Source organism: Acanthisitta chloris, unplaced genomic scaffold, assembly GCF_000695815.1.
Source record: "Acanthisitta chloris isolate BGI_N310 unplaced genomic scaffold, ASM69581v1 scaffold3455, whole genome shotgun sequence".
In the NCBI taxonomy this organism is placed as follows: domain Eukaryota; kingdom Metazoa; phylum Chordata; class Aves; order Passeriformes; family Acanthisittidae; genus Acanthisitta; species Acanthisitta chloris.
Genome location: NW_008673004.1, coordinates 173,234 through 192,682, shown reverse-complemented (window position 1 = coordinate 192,682; position 19,449 = coordinate 173,234). Strand labels below are relative to the sequence as shown.

The following is a 19,449-nucleotide window of genomic DNA, read 5'->3' as shown; positions in this document are numbered from 1 at the left end:
TCAAACAATTTAGTAAAAGTTAATGGAAGTCCCAGAGCTGTGTCTTCTCAAATAGATCTGGAAGTCACCTGGATACATTGTGTTTCGCTGTGCTGTGTAGTACCTCCTTCCCCATTAGTGCAGTGTGGAGGAGTGATGAAGGCTGAAGGACATGTCCTGCATTCCTTTTCTCTGGAAGTGGTGAGCAGGGCCTCTAGCATCATGAATAGCTCAGTAAAACTGATGCAAACAGAGGCCAAGTCTTTGTTCATTAAGTCTAGACACAGATCATTTGTCTTGTGATTTTTATTAAATCCTTTCTGCCTAACGAGAGATGAATTCAAAGAGGCAAACGTGTCGTTGTGCTGGAAACAATGCTGGTTGTGGCTTCTCCATAACAACATCATATAGAGCCATGGTACTGTGAAGTGGCATTTAATAAAAGAAATTCCATTGCAGTACTCATCAAGTAAAATATTCACAGAACTCTGTTAACTTTGTGATCCATCTATTCATCTTCTGTTTCTTTGTTTCAAAATGATTGAAATGTTAACTGTTCTGAAAGCTTTCTTAAATTGCATGATTGTATTCTTGTGTCATGGATTATGTTGAGGTGAAATGCATACATGTACTGCTTCACTTTTCATAAAAGTATATCTCTTTATAATGAATAATGGTGTCTGCCTTAGCTTGCACTAGTCTCTCATAAACAGCTTACTAAACTGAAAATTTCCCGAGATATCAAGGTAAGCATAGTTGGTGTTTAAAGAGAATGACAGTTCCAGTACTTCAATATAACTGAAGATTTCAAGCTTCTCCCTAGTGTAAAGGGAGTTTAAAGAATTTTACTGGAGACAGACATAGCTGGTGAAATGCTGCTATGCTTTTCTTGACACAAATGAGACTAAGAATTTATACAGTGCCCTTGTAGGTAGATTTCTAATATGTGTTCAGGTCACATTTTATGGATTCAAATGTTTTAAAAAATAATTTCCATTTTGGGTGTCTTCTTTCTACATAAAGGTAATCCAAATGTAGGTTCTTAATTTTAGCCCCATCATATTGTGCCTTCCAGTAGCAAATTAAGGAATTAATTAATTAATTAGTCCATTGCTTCTATTTCATTTTTCTCTGTCCTTGCATTATAATCTGATGGGCTGAACTGGTATTCCTTGTGATGTTGGGTTGTTTGCTTTTGACTAGGTTTTGTGGAGGTTTTTTAAGTGCGCTGTTCTCTAAGACAGTGTTAGGTAGGGCAAATTGTAAAAAAGTATTTTGCCCTTAATTCCCTTCCAGAATGGGGTGAGATTTTATCACTGTGACATTCTCTTACTGTGCCAGGTAGGTAAGCTTGTCAACTGCTTTCCTCAACATGAGCATGAGGGATTGGTTTTGATAACATCCAGATGTCATTAAGACCTGAACTAATATGTGAAATCTGATTTGGTTGTGGAGCAACCTATAATGTAATGGGAATGGTAGAGAGAGACACTCACTCTCACTCACAGCAGCTAGCTCAAAAGCTGGGGGGGATGGTGTGAAAGTGGTAAATATTGGTCCAAGAGCAATGCAGTGCATCCTTTTGCTGGTAGAAGGTCATGTAGGTGCAAGCAGAGCAAAGGGACTTATTTTGAATAATGAATGACCTGAATGAACTCTGATTTTGAATTGCATTTACATTATTTGGATGCTCAGGTCATCTGGATTCAGTGCATATGTTCAGTCTTATCTGGCAAACCTGATATCCTTGTAAAATTACACTCCTTATCAGAAATACTTTACATACAGTTAGGTCGAATTTCCTTTGGCCTGATCCTTGAAACTGATAATCCCTATGCAAATCAACAGAGGTGCTGCATTCTTAGCACATATAAAAATCAGATTATTTGGGCCACATCACATATGTTTGGAATTTTGCTGTTAGATTTAGGGAGAACACCTCTTCCAGAAATGACTGGAGGTGATAAAGGCCTGTGAATGTCAGTTGATCACAGCATGTCGAAGAACCATCAGTGCCTTGTGCTGCAAAAAAGGGAAATGTATTCTGGGGGTGAGGTAGGTAAATAATTGCCAATGGAGAGAAGGAAATATTAATACTCTGGCAAAATACTGTATGGAGACCTTATCAATAAGAATGTGTACAATTCTGATAATCACTTTTCAGGACCAGTGAGCAGGTGAGAAGTAGGACTACTTGGCAGCTGATGGAAATAGAGTATTTTCAAGAACATTTTTAGGGCAATAAGCAGTATGAATTTTTTTCCACAAAGTGCACCCATGGGGTAGAAACAAGTGATGCAAACACATGGAGAAGAACTAGAAATACGGTTTCTAACCATAAGAACCATGATGTTCTTGCTCTCAATAAAAGCAGTGTAGCCATCAATCAAAAAAAAAAAAAAAATAAAAATCCCTGTAACATGGAGTTTGGATTCTTTGTAGGAAGCTTATACAACACATCTTCTTGTGGTAATGGAAAACCTAACCTGTGACTTAAGGACAGTTTTGATATTGTGCTTGAAAACCAGAGCTCAGACTGCTGAATATTGTTTTGATTTTAAAATATAATTAAGTGGTGACCAGCATTAACACCTAGAGCATTTGTGAAAATACAGTAATAGGATGTTAAAATTGCATCTTTATACACTGATATTTACAAATAAAAATTCCACTCTATTAAAGTAGCATAAATAGTTCTCAGGAATGCATATTTTTAGTTTGTGTATATATATAAATTGTGTAGGCATAATATTAAATTTTAGAGCTGCATATAAAAGTGTTCTTTTAAATAACTGCTCTCTTTAAGAAATGTAATAGGATTTTGCATTTACATTTGATTTTTGCGCATTTTAATCTTGGCAACAACTTCTATTTCTCACAGCATCAGCTATGAAATGTGTGTCAATTGATGCGTAAATTTTTTACTATAAACTTGCAAAAGACTTTTCTATGAAAAATGTTTAGAGAAGTGTAGCTTTTTCAGGTGCTAAGTTTACAATAATTGCCTGTTTAGCTTCCCATCCAGATGGCAAATCAAGCAAGCAGTAAATTCTGCACATTCACACAAACTGAGGAAGTGCTGGAAAAGTTCTGTTTACTTTTTGTCATATCAGGCCCATATCAGGCATACATTGTGATGAATTTCTATCATTTTTCACAAAAGTAGCATACCAGGATGCCACTATAAAATAGGATGAGGGAGCAGGGAGGTGATTGTGTTTCCCAGTACATTTTGGAGTGAAGATCCTGCAATTCCTTTCAATTTTTCTCATGTTCTTCATTTCTAATTCCCCACTCCCTCAGCTGAACACATCTTCAGCTTACCAGACAAAAACTGTCTGGGACGTTTAAATACAAATTGGTTGTATGTTTGTTCTACACTGTGACTACAAGCTTACAAACCATGAAATTTTAGCTTATTGTGCATTTCCTGAAGGGATGTTACAACTGTATTAATTACCAATAATCCAGGCAAGGCACATCTCCCTTTTTGGAGTAGGTGTCTGCCTGGGTGCTACATTTAAGTGACTGGAAAAGATTTTCCATTTTAGAAGGATTATCGAAGTGTTGCATGTGGGGATTATTCCTTCTCCCAGTAAGCATGGCTAAAGTCACATGTGAAAATATGGGTAAACACAGTGATAAGTAGCACTTTAAACATGTAAATTGTAAATAAAAGTAATCTCCCATATTTACGTGACCCAGTAAGAACCTGCCAAAATACCTGAGCAAAGAAAGATTTTTAATTAGTCTCCCAAGATCTTTGTGTTTTTTACGGCTGTGTCACCTTGCCAGAGAGCTTGGCTGGCCACCAGTTACTTAAAATCAGTCTTTACTCAGGACAAGTAACAAAACGAAAAAGGATTTCCTGTATCTCAAGACCCAGTTTGAAAATGTTTATAAGAATGCAAGTAACAGAAATGAAAAATTACTCTCCTTAACAAAAACTCGGAAATGCAGGTCAAAATGTTTCCTTTTGTTTCCTGAATAGAAGCAGCAAAGTATCAGAATATAACAAGAGCAGAGTCATACTGGTTCAGGCTGAGTCCATCCAGCACAGTATCCTGGCTATGTTGATGACTAAAGGCTTTGTGGGAGTGTTTAAGGGCAATTCAGGTGTATATGCTCCCCCAGGCATTGATTTGGAGAAGACACATGAGAATCTTCTTTCCTGCTCCTGTCATTTAATTACAAAAAGATTATAAAATAGTGTAAGACAAACTTGAGAAGCTTCTGTATTGTGAATAAAACTTCTTGAATCTGCATGACAAAACACACTGTATCACGTGTCAGAGGAGTTTTCAGGGCATTTAGATCAAAAAGTGATGCTAAAATGATACCATTTATAGCTTTGGCTAAGATAGCCTTGTTGTGGTTTAAGCTCAGCTAGGCATCACAACTGCTGCTTGCACAGTTCCACCCCCCTGGGCTGGGGAGAAGAGAATTAGAAGGGTAAAAGTGAGGAAACTCATGGATTGAGGTAAGAACAGCTTAATAACTAAACTAATAATAATAAATTGCAATGAAAAGGAAAGTAACAAAGAGGGAGAAAGAAAACCAAGAACAAGTGCGGCAAAAAAAAGCAGTTGCTCACCTCCAACCACCTGAAGCCCAGTCTATCCCTGAGCACTGCTCACCTGTCAACTTCTCCCCCAGTCTAGTGCTGAGCATGACAGCAAATGGTCTGGAATATCCCTTGGGATCAGCTGTCCTGGCTATGTCCATTTCCAATATCCTGTTGCACCCCCAGCCTCCTCGCTGGTGCAATGTATTGAGGAGCAGAAAAGGCCTTGATTCTGCACAAACCCTGCTCAACAGTAATGAAAACATCCCTGTACCATCAACACCATGTTCAGCACAAATCCAAAACCAGCCCTGTACTAGCTGCTAGGGAGAAAATTAACTCTACCCCAGCCCAAACCAGCACATGCCTGCAGTTAATCACCCATTCCAGATGCAGTGACGTTTAAAGTATGAACCCCACTTGCCCTCATTAGATTACCATTACTTGTTACCCAGATGGATATTGAGTTCTAACACAGACCCACTAAAATGATAGAAAAGTTTCCATGCTGCAGTGGCACACCTGAGGAGTTACTGCAGATATTTATAGCCATAATAAGAAGCACAGATTTTGGCATGGTTCACCCAGCAAACAGCACACTGATGTTTGTGGGTGTGTGGTATAGTCTGAGCACTGCAGGACATGGTGGGAATGGTACTTAGACTTTGTAGGTGTTGGCTCCCAGTCTTGGGCTGAGCAAGGGACACCTTCTGTATCACTTGATCACAATGTCAGTTGTGCACATGTGTTCTTGGCTGCCACTTGCCACAAATATGTTTCATAATTCTCCTCAGATACGGTGTGGAAAAATTCAGGATGTCTCAGTTCTACTTTAAGTGCTCCTGTGGCTTTGCAGTTGTTTGTTTGCAGTGTTATTAATGTCAGGTTTTTTTGCATTACATGTGATATGAATTGGAGCTGTTGTAAAGGGGTTTACGGGGTGCTATTACATGTGCTTTGTTTAGTTAGCTGGCTTATCCAGAAACATGACACACTGTGAGGTAGCTAGGGCCTAAAGTTATGTGCTTTGTTTTAAATCTCAAAAAGAAGAGAATGTTCCAAATCTTTGAAGTTATTTTTACTGTAATATTAAAAAATAAAGTTAAAACAATTTAACTCTTTCAATAGAGAAAACTCATAACTTGCGTGACACATGTTAAATAGAAAGGTTTGCTAATACAACTGTGGTGAGTTCACCTAGTTCTTTGAAGGACTTGGTTTTATTCCAGTTCTACATTTTCAGGCTAACAGCTTTCAGACATATCCGTGACTTAAGAAACTCCTCATACATCCCTATGTGTTTCTGTGGAAATTTCATTCTGCCTGTCACCTCTCAGATTTGGCTGCATGACTGCTTCCCACTGCAGATAACGCCCTGTGCTTTGCAAGATCCTGCCTGTCTCCCCTGGTGATACAGGTTTCCTTCTTTTGGCCTTGCCTGATTTTTTTTTTTTGCTATTTTTCAGCAAGGCATCATCTGCAGTACCCACAGAGCAAACTCCAAATGCATTGAAATTTTTATCGTTCCTTAGAGAAAGCTTTGGGGGTTTTTATCTGCTTGAAGACTTGACTTTATAAAGTTTAGAAAATTATGTCATATAATTGTTTCTCCCAAAAAATCTGGAAGTAGTGTAGATTACAGACTTCATTAATGACACAATTAAACATTGTGTCAGCAATCAAAAGTTCCTGCATGCACCACTTCTGAGGTTTCACTCTTGACTGAGGGATGTACTGCTTCGAGAGAACAAAGAGCACTGATGTCCTTTTTCCCAAAGCAGCACCTCAGACTCTGTGCCATTTGTCATCAGTTGTGGTTTTTGCCAGAATAACATGTCTCTGGAATTATAACTGAGCCCACCACCTCCTTTTGCTCATTTACCAAGATAAGCTTGTAAAGGTAAAAACAAAGCTAGAAGTCATGTCTGTCTTCTAACAGAGCTGCAATTACAACACTGTTGCTAATATCTTTCAGTCATTACCGTATCAGCTGGATAGAGAAGGTTTTCTAATGAAGCACAAGTTGATGCTGTTTAGTTTGCAGCCTAATTTTCCATTAGTCAAGGTAATTTACCACTGAACTCTTTAAAGTGAAGATCCATAGCAATTCTCAAAATAACCTCATGCAAGTAGGTTTCAGTAAGTGGTGAAAAGAGGTAGAATAAACAGCATTTATCCAGGAGCAAAACCAACACTGCATTCATTAAAGATATCTATGCAAAGAAAGGTGTACCAATACTTTAGCAATACTTTAGATTCTAGCAAGAAATACTTATTTTTGTCTTCAGCTATCCCATAGAAAATGATCTTTGAGCTAAATGCAGGACAAGAATATACCCATTTGCAGAAGCATATACCAGTGAAAACTATCAGAGAAAAATAAGAATAGCAAAAGAAATAAGTTTTGTAGCAGCCACAAATCAAACTTCCCTGCCCTTCCTTCAGCACTGAAAAGGTGATATCTCATTCATATCTCCTTTTAGTAAGCAGATCAATCTTTAAATTGTATTTGGGGAGAAAATAGACCTGAATTCAGGTGTGAAGCTTTCCTTTTGGAACTGTCTCGTTAGATAATATTCATGACTTAATCATGTTTAATTGTTTGGGCTTTTTCTCTTATACTGGAAGATCTGCCTGAATGAATGCCATATGACTGTAAACAGAAGATGTACTTTTTCAAGGACTACTGGACAAAATAAAACCAAAGGCTGAATGTGTCTTTTAGAAAACATTAACCTTTAGTTCAGTCTATGGTCTTTTTTCCTTAACACCAATGGTGTGGTTGTTGCTTTCTGTCATTTCTGTCATGGAGGTTTCATTTTGATCGCTGGTAGCACTAGAGCCATTGTTTCTTAAAGCTAGGCAGCCTTATGTGAAAAGGATAACCCTTTTGTAAAGCCATGTGATGGCCCTTGCCATCCTGACTGCTTGGACCAAGTCAGCAGGCAGAGTGTTCAGAAGGTGAGCTCATGTGCCTGACAGGCCAACTCCCCAGCCTCAGTGTCAGATTAGGGCTGGGATCTTTCTTGAAGATGAAGATATTTGCAGGGAAAGGATAGGAGTTGTTTACTCTGCAGTTACCCATTTCTTTCCCACTTGGCATTACTGCTGTCACATCCAATAGCAGACATATGGGTCATCCCTGCACTTAGACTCTAAGCTAGTTTGGACACATCTGTAATCTTCCAGGTCTTACATCTACTTCATCTGTATGAGTCTGGTTCTTAGTAGGTGGTCAGTCCACATCACCTTCATCCATATTGTACTGACTGTGTCAAATCTCATTGCTTACAGGAATAGGCTCTTTTTTTTTCCAAATGACATGACCAACTAAATCTGTGCTGAACTGTTTGATAAACGAGAGAGTGTGAAGTGGGTTGGAAAGATGAAAACTCAAGAAGGGGCAGTGGCATCTTCTGAAATGTTAGATGCAACTGAAAGGAATTAACTGACTCCTGTAAGCTCCTTCATTCAGTATAAATATACTAATCCTGTCCAGGACATATTTAGGGTTAAATAATGTAGCGTTATACCATGAAATAGTGGAGCACATAGAACCTTGATGGCCTAAACAGAGGGTGTATTTTGGGCAGTGGATACTGTCATTCCTCTTGGGAACCTTTCAGCACTGGTGAGGATACTGCATAAACAGATCTGGTTTAGTAGTTAAAAAAAGCTATTTAGATAACACATGAGTGAAAGTTCCTACTGATATCCTAATCTCAATTGTTTTCTTTTATCATCTCTTCTACTTAAGAGGTTCTGATAACTTTCATCTTATTTCTGCTGTAAAAACAGGCAAACCATATATTTAAGTCAAAATTCCCTGGAGAATATCATTTAGTAGGAATATTGTGCCATGATTGCTTCTCCCTAGAACACTGTAAACTGCCTGTTGATTTAATAGTTTGCTATTTGAAATACTGCATATTCAAAGATGGAGATCTCAATATTTGGGAGTGAATCTGCTGTCATCTTCCACAAATTTAATACTTCTGTTTGCTTTACAGCAATCTGAATTCTCCTCAGTGCTTTTTGTCAAAATATTCCGTACCTTCCTAGTCAATATTTAGGTAAATCAAGCAATCCTTCTTTTGATTGTTTTGTATTTACACTCTTTTTTCAAAAGCCGTGCCTCCCCTTTTCATGTTACATATTTCACCAGATTCTGGATTTTGCTACCACTTCATCAAGTCTTACAGATAAAACATTTTATTTTAACAATTCAAGTTCAACATGAATAATTTTACATAATGTGATCGAAGTTAAGGTAAGGCTTCTGAGTTTATGGATGCTTCATACTTACATCTTAAATACATGTTGTTTTATAATAAATTTTCAGCATTCAGCAACAAAACTAAAATGTTGGTTTGGCTTCTGCATTTCAGTATTACATGCAAGACTCATTGCTCCCACCTATAGACAGCTAGGAAAACTTATTTAAAAGTGTACATATATACTTTTAAAAGGACTTTCTGGTCATACCAGAAGTGAAGTAAGCCTGATCATCTGACTTGCTCTGAATTTACTTCTTGCTCTGACCTGGAAACTTCTTGCTCTGACTGGCATCAGGACTAGATCCAATCTCTCTTGCTCATGTGGATGCAACCCTTGTTTTCTCCTGTTTTGTGACAGGTAACCTGGGGTCCCAGCTGGTTGAGTATAAAGAAGAGATGTACATAACTTCTGATTGTGGGAACACATGGCGTCAGGTAGGAAACAGAAATCATTAAATGAACCTGGAAATAATTTTTATGCACCAAATGTGACGAATTTTATAATACTTTGCTAACCTTTACATACTCTTTTGAAGGAGGCTATTATTATCTCTGTTGTGCTTGAAAACTAAGCAATTAAGAAGATGATTTGCAAAGACTCAGATTGGTCAGGCTATCAGGTTCTACTGAAATTCAAATGTATTGGCCTCTTTAAAGATCTTCTAAGTGTCTTATGCAAAAGACATAACATCTGTTTAGGCTTGCAATAATTTAAGTAATATTCCTATGCTAATGGTGAAGTGGACTTCAGCTAGATCTTGCAGTAAATACATTCCAAGCTAAAAGAAATGGCTTAGGTACAAAGGCAGAAATTCTTCGGCTTCATAGGCTGAAAACAGTTATTTAAACATCAAGTTTGTTCTTCATTGAAAAAGAGACAGTGAAAAATGATTTAAAAAAAGTTATAAGCCTCTGAACATCTTTTAGTATGATTTAATTCAGAAACTACAAATACCAAAGTATTAAAAAGAGAACAGTGATGTAGTAATGATGTTTGAATTCTGGATTAGGCTTCCATTGCCTAGTGTCAGTCAAAGCATTTCACCTTTAATATGTATTGTTTCCTAAACTGCTCTGTCTCAGTGTGGTGAGTTCACCCTAGCTTGTCATCAGGTGTCCCCCAAAGTTGCTCTGTCACTGCCCTCCTCTGCTGGACAGGGGAGAGAGAATATAGCAGAGGGCTTATGGGTTGAGATAAGGACAGGGAGAGAGCACTCAGCAATTACTATAATGGGCAAAACAGACACAAATTGGGGAAGATTAATTTAATTGCCAATCAATAACAGAGTAGGATAGTGAGAAATAAACCCAAATCTTGGAATATCTTCCCTTCACCCCTCCTTTCTTCCCAGGCTTAGTTTTACTCACAAATTCTCTACCTGCTACCTCTGAGCAGCACAGGGGGATGGGCAATGGGGGCTGCAGTCAGTTTAATACATGTTATCTCTGCCACACATTCCTTCTTGTGGGAAGGACTCTTCACACTCTTCCCCTGCTCTAGTGTAGGGTCTGTCCCACAGGAGACAGTTCTCCATGAACTTCTCCAAGATAAGTCCTTCCCATGGTCTGCAGTTCATCATGAACTGCTCCAGTATGAGTCCCTCTCAAGGAATACAGTCCATTAGGAACAGGCTGCTCCAGTGTGGGTCCCCCACGGGGCCACAAGTCCTACCAGCAAACCTGCTCCAGCACAGGCTTCTCATGGGGTCATGGCCTGCTTCAGGCATCCACCTGCCCCAGCATGAGTTCCTCCATGGGCTGCAGGTGAATATCTGATCCACCATGGACCTTCATGGGCTGCAGGGGGAGCATCTGCCTCACCATGGGCTTCACCATGGGTTGCAGGAGCGTCTGTCCCGCAGCACCTGGACCACCTCCTCCCCCTCCTTCTGCACTGACCTTGGTGTCTGCAGAGCTGTTTTGCTTACATATTCTATTCTCTCCTGCTTCAGTTGCTATTGTGCAGGTTTCTGCCTCATCTTCTTAAATATAATATGCCAGAGGTGCTACCACCATTGCTGATGACCTTGACCTTGGCCAGGAGCAGGTCTGTCTTGGATGCAGCTGGTATTGACTCTGTCAGATATAAAGAAGCTTCTGGCAGCTACTCAGAGAAGCCACCCCTGTAGTAATCTGCTACCCAAACCTTGCCATGCAAACCTAATACACTCAGCAGTGCTTAATTGCAGGGATATTTTCTTCCCCTGTTTGCGTATGTAGCAACAATACAAAAATATGATATGGAGTCTACTTATAATGTGTATTCAGGAGAAAAAAAACCCCAACCCTCAACGGACCAAAGTGTGTCAAAAAATAATTTCGCTTCAGTTGAAATAGTGTTTTAGTGTTCAGCTGAAATCAGATTTATTTTCTGAGAACAATTAGGTGTGAAAATGTTCTCACTAGTGTTACTGAGCTTGGGGAATTTGAAGTTAAAAGAGAAAAATACAGACAGTTTCTTATATTGCTATTGTGGGGTGCCGTTAATACTCCTCAGAGAAACTTATAAAAAGAAGTAGGTTATTTTTGTCATGATAATGTCCTTTGATGTTTACAAGATAAAATTTTATGCCAAATCCCTTCTTGAAATCTAAAATATGATAAATAGGTGTTTAAATACAAAAGCCTTCCAGGATTTACAGTGGATACTGTGTCTTTTAGTACTTCACAGAGGCCTCTCTCATAATTTATTGTCAACACTTGCCAAAATTTTATACTTTTTTCGGGGGTGAAAAATAAGAAGAAAAGAGTGAAGGGCATTAAATTCCTATTTTCACTGCCTTTTGTTTGTAAGACACTCAAGTAAATGATATGTATTGAAACTTGATCCTAAGGTGCCTAAGGTGCTGTAAAACCAACCACAAACTGATCCCTCATCGTGACAGTCAAAACAGAAAACACCACTGCTAGCTTTATTTTAATTAAAAAATGCTATGAAGCCTTTGAAAGAACTTTAATCCTAATATTTGTGATTGGAATGAAATTGGAGATTGCTATATATATTTCATGGCCTCACTGTTCATGATCAAACAGTTCTTCCAAAGGACAGTAGTACATTTCCCTCTTTGTTGGAGTTCATACAACAATAGAGAAAGCTTCAGTCAGGTGGTATTGGAACTACTGAGACAGCAAATTGCAGGTCTTGTGAGCTGGTGAAAGCAGAACAAAACCCATGTTTTGGCACAACACTTTGGCTGGGTTTAAGTCTCTGACTTGGAGATTTTGTGGTTGTCATTAGTGAGTGCCTGGCACCTTTCTCACATACTCGTGATATTGCAAAGCTGTCTACAGACTAGAAGAGGAGCAGTCTGTGCTTGTGTACAAAGACAGAGCTATGCAGAAAAGTAAACATAAGATACTTAGGAAAAAAGGCAGTTCAAGGAATTAATTAAAAGATTTATTGAAATAATAGTAGTATTGGTTAGTAGGAATAAAAGACTGTGAGGAAGGTCAAAGATCATGTAATTCAACTGTGTGCTGAGACAACATCAAACATACTAGGAACATCTCTACCAGAGGTTTACCAGACTATTTGTTAATCCTTCACTGTAGGAGATTCTGGCTACATGGTGTTTCACCATTCTTCGTAGATTTTTCTGAATGTTTGCTGTAAGTTGACTGTGCCTTTTGCTCTTATTCTTGCAGTATTACAAATTCTGCAAGTCGATTTCCTCTTTTCTTCAGATAGGAGTGGTTTGCTGACACATTTGAATAACTTGAATAACTTCTTGGATGTAGAAAGGTGATTATCAGGTCTATCCAGACTATAGGGATTTTTGAACAAACTCAAATCCACTGACTTCCTAATAAGTCAGATTTCAAAAGTGGGTTGTTTTTTATTTCCCTTTAGTTGCTTATTGATTAGACTATCTAATATGACGTGCCTGTCCTGAAGCATGGTAAAACTGAATGCAAAATTACAAATTTTGTCAGTACTAAACAGAATGAAACAATTTCCCTTGATGTCTTGACATTATGGGCAGTTCATTTCAGATGATGCACTAGCATCACACTGTTGACTCAGATTCAGTTTGTGACTCCTAACTGGGAACCTAAGTTTATAATACTTCTCACTTTAACAACAATCTGCAAATCATTTTCTTTCTGCAAATCATTTTCTTTCTGTGTTTTATGTTTAAGTGTATACTAGCTGTATATACTTAAATGATTCTAAGGCTCAGGGTGGGACCTTATTGCTCTCTACAATTACATGAAAGGAGGTTGTAGACCTGTGGGGATCAGTCTCTTCTCCCAGGTAACAAGTGATAGGACAAGGGGAAGTGGCCTCATGTTGCACCTGGGAAGGTTTGGATTGGATATTAGGAAATAGTTCTTCTCTGAAAGGGTGACCAGACATAGGAACAGGCTGCACAGGCATGTGGTTGAGTCACCATCCCTGGAAGTATTCAAATCACATGTGGATATGACACTTGGGGACATGGATTAGGTGTGGACTTGGCATTGCTGGGTATATGGTTGGACTTGATGATCTTGGAGGTCTTTTCCAGCCTTAATGATTCTATGTTTTCAACTGAACCCATATTTCCATAGCTTGCATATGGTATGGTCATACTTACCTATAAACACAGCTAGTGTTTGTAGATAGAAATACACGCCTGAAAGAGAGTTTTGTGAAATTAAATAAATACTTGTGAAAAATGGAAAAGTTGCGGAAAATGATGGAAGATTGGTGAGGAGGGTTGTAAACTCAGTCAAGTGACATGCAGCTCACGTGTCAAAAGCCACATATATCATATTGGTAGTTTTTTTTGTCTTCTGTATTGGAAAAGTAAAACATCTGGTTTTAGATAACATAGGCTTGTGATAGACTTAGAGACACACTATCAAACATACTTGAGATCCCTACCCTGCTGTGGGAAAGATCAAAGCAGAGTGGTAAATTACTCCTGTACAAACCTGTGAAATACAGGCAAAACCAGCAGGCTGAGTGATCTTCTAGCATGGACTGAGCTCTGCAGTGCCTGCATCCCTATTTGTGTGTGTTGGGGATCCCCTGATTGGCCAGGTAGTGAGAATAAATTTATTCTTTTCATTTTCATCTGTGGTTTAGTGGTTGATCCTTCATCTCCTGCCTGTACCAGCTAGTGCAGAAAAATAAAAACAAGGGTTGTGATTTTAAGTAACCACAATAACGCTTGGATTTGCTCCAGTTGTTCTTCTGCCTTTCTGTTACATAGTGCCTGAGCTGCTTGTTGGTATCTCTTGAAACCATCACTCTTTTTTTAAGATAAACTGAAATTTATGGCTGTGTACTGTACAACATTGCACAGTAAGCAGTAGTAGTTTAGGAGCTGATTGACAAGTAGCTTAAACTTCCATGCAACAGCAGTGAAGTCCTGTAGAAGGCAATTTCACCTTGACATTATCGTGAACTACATGGGCTTAGAGTCATAGAATCATACAATTGTTTAGCTTGGGAAAGACCCTTAAGATCATTTAATCCAACCGTTAACCTAAGTGCCATGTGGACAATGAAGATGTAGCCTAAGGCAAACTCACAGGACAGAAACGTCTGTTTGAAAGATTTCTCTGTCTATTATGCCAGGAAAACAATATCATAAAATGTGTTACTGAACATGAAATATTAGGATACTCTGTTAAAAGCTAAGGATGACGCATATGAGTGGCTTTATATTTTTAAAATACTGACTTCTGTTCACATTTATGTTTACCATTGCTATTTCAACAGCATCTCTTACAACACTGTACTTGAAATAGGGCAAACAGAGTAAAAGAAAGGTCTGGCTTTCAAAAGAAATGGCATAAATAAAAGGAAAAAATCAGCAACAGTAAACCTTTCATATTTGATCTGCTACCAGAGTGGCTCTTGTAGGAACAAAATGCTCAGTTAAGGTAATAAGGTTAAGAGAAAGTCTGTTGTATGTCTGGGAACTGAATCTCCGTCTCTGGAGCTTTAGTCTGATGCTTTTTTGTTGGAATATTATGTCTATGTGTCAAATCCTTTTGTATCAAACCAACTTGAAAACCCTTTGTTTAAGTGACAATACTTGTTTTCCTGCAGACATCTTAGGAGATAGATGTTAACACCTTTAAGCACAACAAAAAAACCCTCCAATTCCAGCCTTTCAACTGTAGGAAGGTCCTACTGGCTCATTCTGTGTAGGAAAACCTCTGTTTCCAGATTCAAATTTAGATATTAATATCACTTGATGAAAGAAGCAAGTGACTTTGGGAATTTTTGGTTATTTTTCAAACTTCTGTATCACAGAGTAAAATTGTGTGTCATACATGTCTCGAGGTTCTTTTAAAGGTGTTTTCATTGATCTCATGTAGCTCTTCTAAATGCTCCCAAAAGATATTCTGACCTGAAATAGCTGCTGAAGTTGTTGGGAGAGACACAGGAAAAGAAACATTTAGAGCAGGAGGGAGAGGGAGAGAATAGAAGTTGGCATGATTATAAAGCACATAACATGCTCAAAAGATTACATAAATATGTTATAAAAATCTTATTCTGTGGTGGCTGGCTCCTAGTAGGGATCACAATAGATTTATTGCCTGGCATTAGTTAGTAGAGAGATGTATATCAGAATTCATGTCTTGCTGTGAACACACATATCTCATGTTCCTGGTTTTGAACTTCAGCTCTGACAGTGGGACCACCTTTTCCTAAATCCTTTGCCATCAGTTTGTCTTGTTTTTGCTTCCAGAAAGTAGAGATAAATGCTTGCTTTTGTGCTGAACAGGCATGAAATTGTTAATTCTTTTCAATGTCCTGAAAATGAAGAGCTGCTTTCATAGGGAATTTCATACATTTTGGTTATAAAATGCTTGAAGTGTGTGCAAGAAGAGCGTGATATAACGATGGCATTAATATGACTGTAATGTGTCTGCTGTGCTTTATAGTGTACTAAAGCGGGGTGCTAAAGTGGTCCATGAGGAACTGCCGTGGTGCTTTTCTGAGAAAATCTAATTTGGATGAAGTGATACCAGCTTTCTTTATCTTCAGTATGATGGTGAAGCTTTGGGAGACTTCCATGTCCCAGCATATACTGTTGCATTTTGATTTGAGCTAAAGTTCAAACAAAGTTTAGAGGCGGATCAAAACTCTGCTTTCTTATCTGACTCCAGCTGATCTCATCCTTTTGAAGTGCATCTAAAATTAATGTCTATCCTTTACTGAATTCTCTTCTAAAATATGCAGCTGTGTGGAATAAGTAGATAGGACTGTAAATGCCTCGTATCAGGGTTTTGCCCATAAATTGGCAACACTGAAAAACTGATCAGACACTTGAAGCCCTAGGATTCCCATAAAATATGTTCTTACTAGATGAGAGGAAGACTGAATTCTCCACCAAAATTAAATGCTTACTATTTTTCAAGTAATTGTGAGTGTGCTGTAAGATAATGTCCTCTTCACTCTGGTTCAGTCTTAATGATAAATCCTCTAAATGTAGCATTTGGGTTTGCCAAAAAAAAAGGATATTTAGTCAGTATTTTTTCCATTCACAAGGCAAAGCAAAGCTAACAGTTATGGTTTTCACCTTTGCTTTGTCAAAGCATGTAGGAGACTTCATGTCTATTAACTGCTAAATATATGTGATAACTCTTGCCTTATCACTTGCTCTTATGTTAAATGGACTTTCACAGATTAATAACATGCGTAAACCCTGTCTTGAAACAGATTTCAGATGTAAAAAAGGGAAGATATCTATGTGTGCATTTATTTTGGTACTGCTGATGACCTCTGGAAAAGGAATTACAATAATTTATGAAACTTTCAATCCTTTTTAGCATTAAATCAGAATTGCATGTATTTTGCTCAGAGTGGCCTCCATGGGAGATCACATAATGTTTGAACTTAAATAAATCACTGACACTGGAAATGCAGAAAACATGCTTGCACCAATTATTTCAAGTTCTGTAGATTCTGGGGAACATGTGAGAAAGTCACGGACAACAACACTGTTCTTATTTTTCTTAGAATTAGACTACAAAGCATTTTCTTCTGCAAGATACACAGAATATGGCAAATACCAAAGTAAGGTGATAGGTCATTTGGTGATATATAATAGGCAGGGATGCAGAATGCATACTGTGAGAAGTATAAGCTTGGGCTGCAATCATTTTAGGCAGTTTAATCTGACTGTGATTTGAACCTGAACATTTTTAGATTCACCTGCTTTACTTCTTTCTTTTACAGCTGAGAGAAATATAAGAGTTAACCTGACTTTTATGTCCTTTTCTGTTTAACATGTGGACATTATAAAACATAAAAGTCTCTTAGTCCTTGTCTGCTTATAGAGTTTATTTCTGTTGTTTTGTACATTTGCTTAGCTGGCTTTTTTTTTTCCTGACTTATAGGTCTTTGAAGAAGAGCACCACATCTTGTACTTGGACCATGGTGGAGTTATTGTGGCTATCAAAGACACCTCTATCCCTCTGAAAATACTCAAGTAATCCTACAGTAAATTAGAGTAGAGCTATTATATATTCAATACCTTAGGCAAAGTTCATAGTTGAAGATGAGCATTTCAATGTGGTCATGTATAAAACGCAGGTGGAGTCAGCTTAAATTAATATTCATTAAGTCAACAAAATGCAGTTGGATGTTTTCTTAAAGATTACTTCATGGTGCTGAAGGTACCATGGCATAATGTATTAATCATCATAAAATTTTCAGTGTGGGTATTTTTTGCTTAGAAGTCTATTCTGGAACTCTACAGTGCAAGCCATGTTCAGCATGATTGTTTTGTGCTGCTGGTTCACACCAGCAGTACCTGTCAATGATGCTCAACTTTTGATGCATATGTGGCTTAGGTGTGCAGTCAAGATACTTATCTGAGACTGTAATAAATCTCTGTCTTCTTCAAGGGTCACAGTGAAGCTGGAGAATATCCCTGAGTTGCTTTGGCAATAGCAACATAATGTAAGCTTCGGGAGCCAACAGGCAAAGGACTAACACACACTCATGTGCTGTATAACACAGTATGCCAAGAGCACAGTTTATCTGAGATATTAATGCACAAATTAACTGTAGTGTGCATAGATCCCATCATATGGTGATAATGCAGCAAATGGACTTCTCAGCTTGTTTGGCAGGAAAGGTTTGCTGCAAAGGATTTAGTTTTTGACTGTGTGACAGTGCAGCAAAATCTGGTAACCATATGTAATATGGACATACAGAACTCTAATCTACAACATAAAAAACTGTGTGAGATCTTTATCACGTGTTATTAGGCTCATTTTTGCATAATTGTATTGTATACACTAGTAGGAACTATACTTGGTTAACTAGACTGAAAGCCACCATTAACCTGCAATCTGAAAGGTATGGAGGAAATGTACAGAAGAAGAGATTTTGATAAATAAATTTTGGGTGCACAGAGTATTTGAAATGTGTTTTGCGGATTCATCAGCATCTTTTGCAAATGTTTATGTAAATGGTAGCACCATAAAGGGCCATCATCATCTTGGTGCCCTCAGTTACTGTACCTCTCCCATGTTTTAGCAGTTGGACTCTTTTGCCTCTCATGTTTGTCTGACCTCTGCTGGACAGGTCTCTAGCTCAGGCAATACTAGAAAGAATTAAGTGTAAATTAATTTGCTCTTGAACCTACAAGGTAGCAAGGTATTTTGTTGACAGAGCTCAGTTTTTATCTGCCTGAGAATTTTCATTTTTGTGGAAAATTTATTATGCACCTTCTCATAAAGATGTGAAATGTGGGATATGTTGCTGAGAAAAAGATCACATTGATATAATACACTGTCTAGGCATATTGTATTTTTTTGGTTTTGCATTAAAAATTTCTAGGCTTTAGTAATGAGAGGATTTATTTTTATTTTATTTTTTGTTAACAGGTGAATTCTGCTTTGTATAGTAATGGTTGCAAATGAAAACCATTTCTGCTTTTTTGCAGGTTCAGCATAGATGAAGGCCAGACTTGGAGCACACATAATTTTACCAGCACTTCAGTCTTTGTAGATGGATTACTTAGTGAACCTGGAGATGAGACACTGGTCATGACGTAAGGTTTTGGTTTCATCTCTTTTTTCAGGGCTCTCTCTCCTTATGCACTTGAGCATATTTTCTGTTGTGGATGTTTGAGATAGCCCTTGAGTCACTGACTTTTGCCTCTTGCAGTTACATTGATGTTCTAACTACCCTGTCTTTAAAATTATCTGAGTGCATTATTTCAGATTGTAAAGAAGAAGTACTATGTTCATATGAAATCTTGCAAAGTTACCCCCAGGGATGGTCGAGTAATAGAACTGGAATACAAATCTGAGAAACATAGGGGGAAAAAAAATAGCTATTTCCTCCATATTCTTTTTCTTACAGATTTTCAGTCCGACGTCGAAAATGTTAAATATCTATTGTCTTCTCAGTGTAAACAACTATATTGTTGTCCTAGTAACTAGCATTGCAGTACTTTGTGTCTCCAAGCACTGTGCTAACAAATACATGTTTTTATTCTGTGGAGTGATTGAGGTAGATGCTGTGGCTAGAGTTAAAAATAACCAAATTCCACAACTTAGGCCTATTTATCTGTCTTTTTCCAAAGGGTCAAAGACATCTGGATCTGAGCTGCATGTTTTGTACCATATCTAGGACAAATGCTAGCATTTTAGAAGTGTCTGAGAGTAAAA

General features: G+C 38.0%; 1 protein-coding gene across 1 annotated transcript in view; it reads left to right on the top strand.

Annotated features, from left to right (window-relative positions):
* SORCS2 (sortilin-related VPS10 domain containing receptor 2) overlaps positions 1 to 19,449 on the top strand; it is a gene marked incomplete at its 5' end in the record, with an annotated part of 91,325 nt that overhangs the window by 23,551 nt on the left and 48,325 nt on the right. The window contains 3 exons of the mRNA XM_009074728.1: positions 9,179 to 9,255; positions 17,164 to 17,255; positions 18,720 to 18,827. Of these exons, the coding sequence (XP_009072976.1) occupies positions 9,179 to 9,255; positions 17,164 to 17,255; positions 18,720 to 18,827 (277 nt within the window). The remainder of the gene's footprint in view (positions 1 to 9,178; positions 9,256 to 17,163; positions 17,256 to 18,719; positions 18,828 to 19,449) is intronic.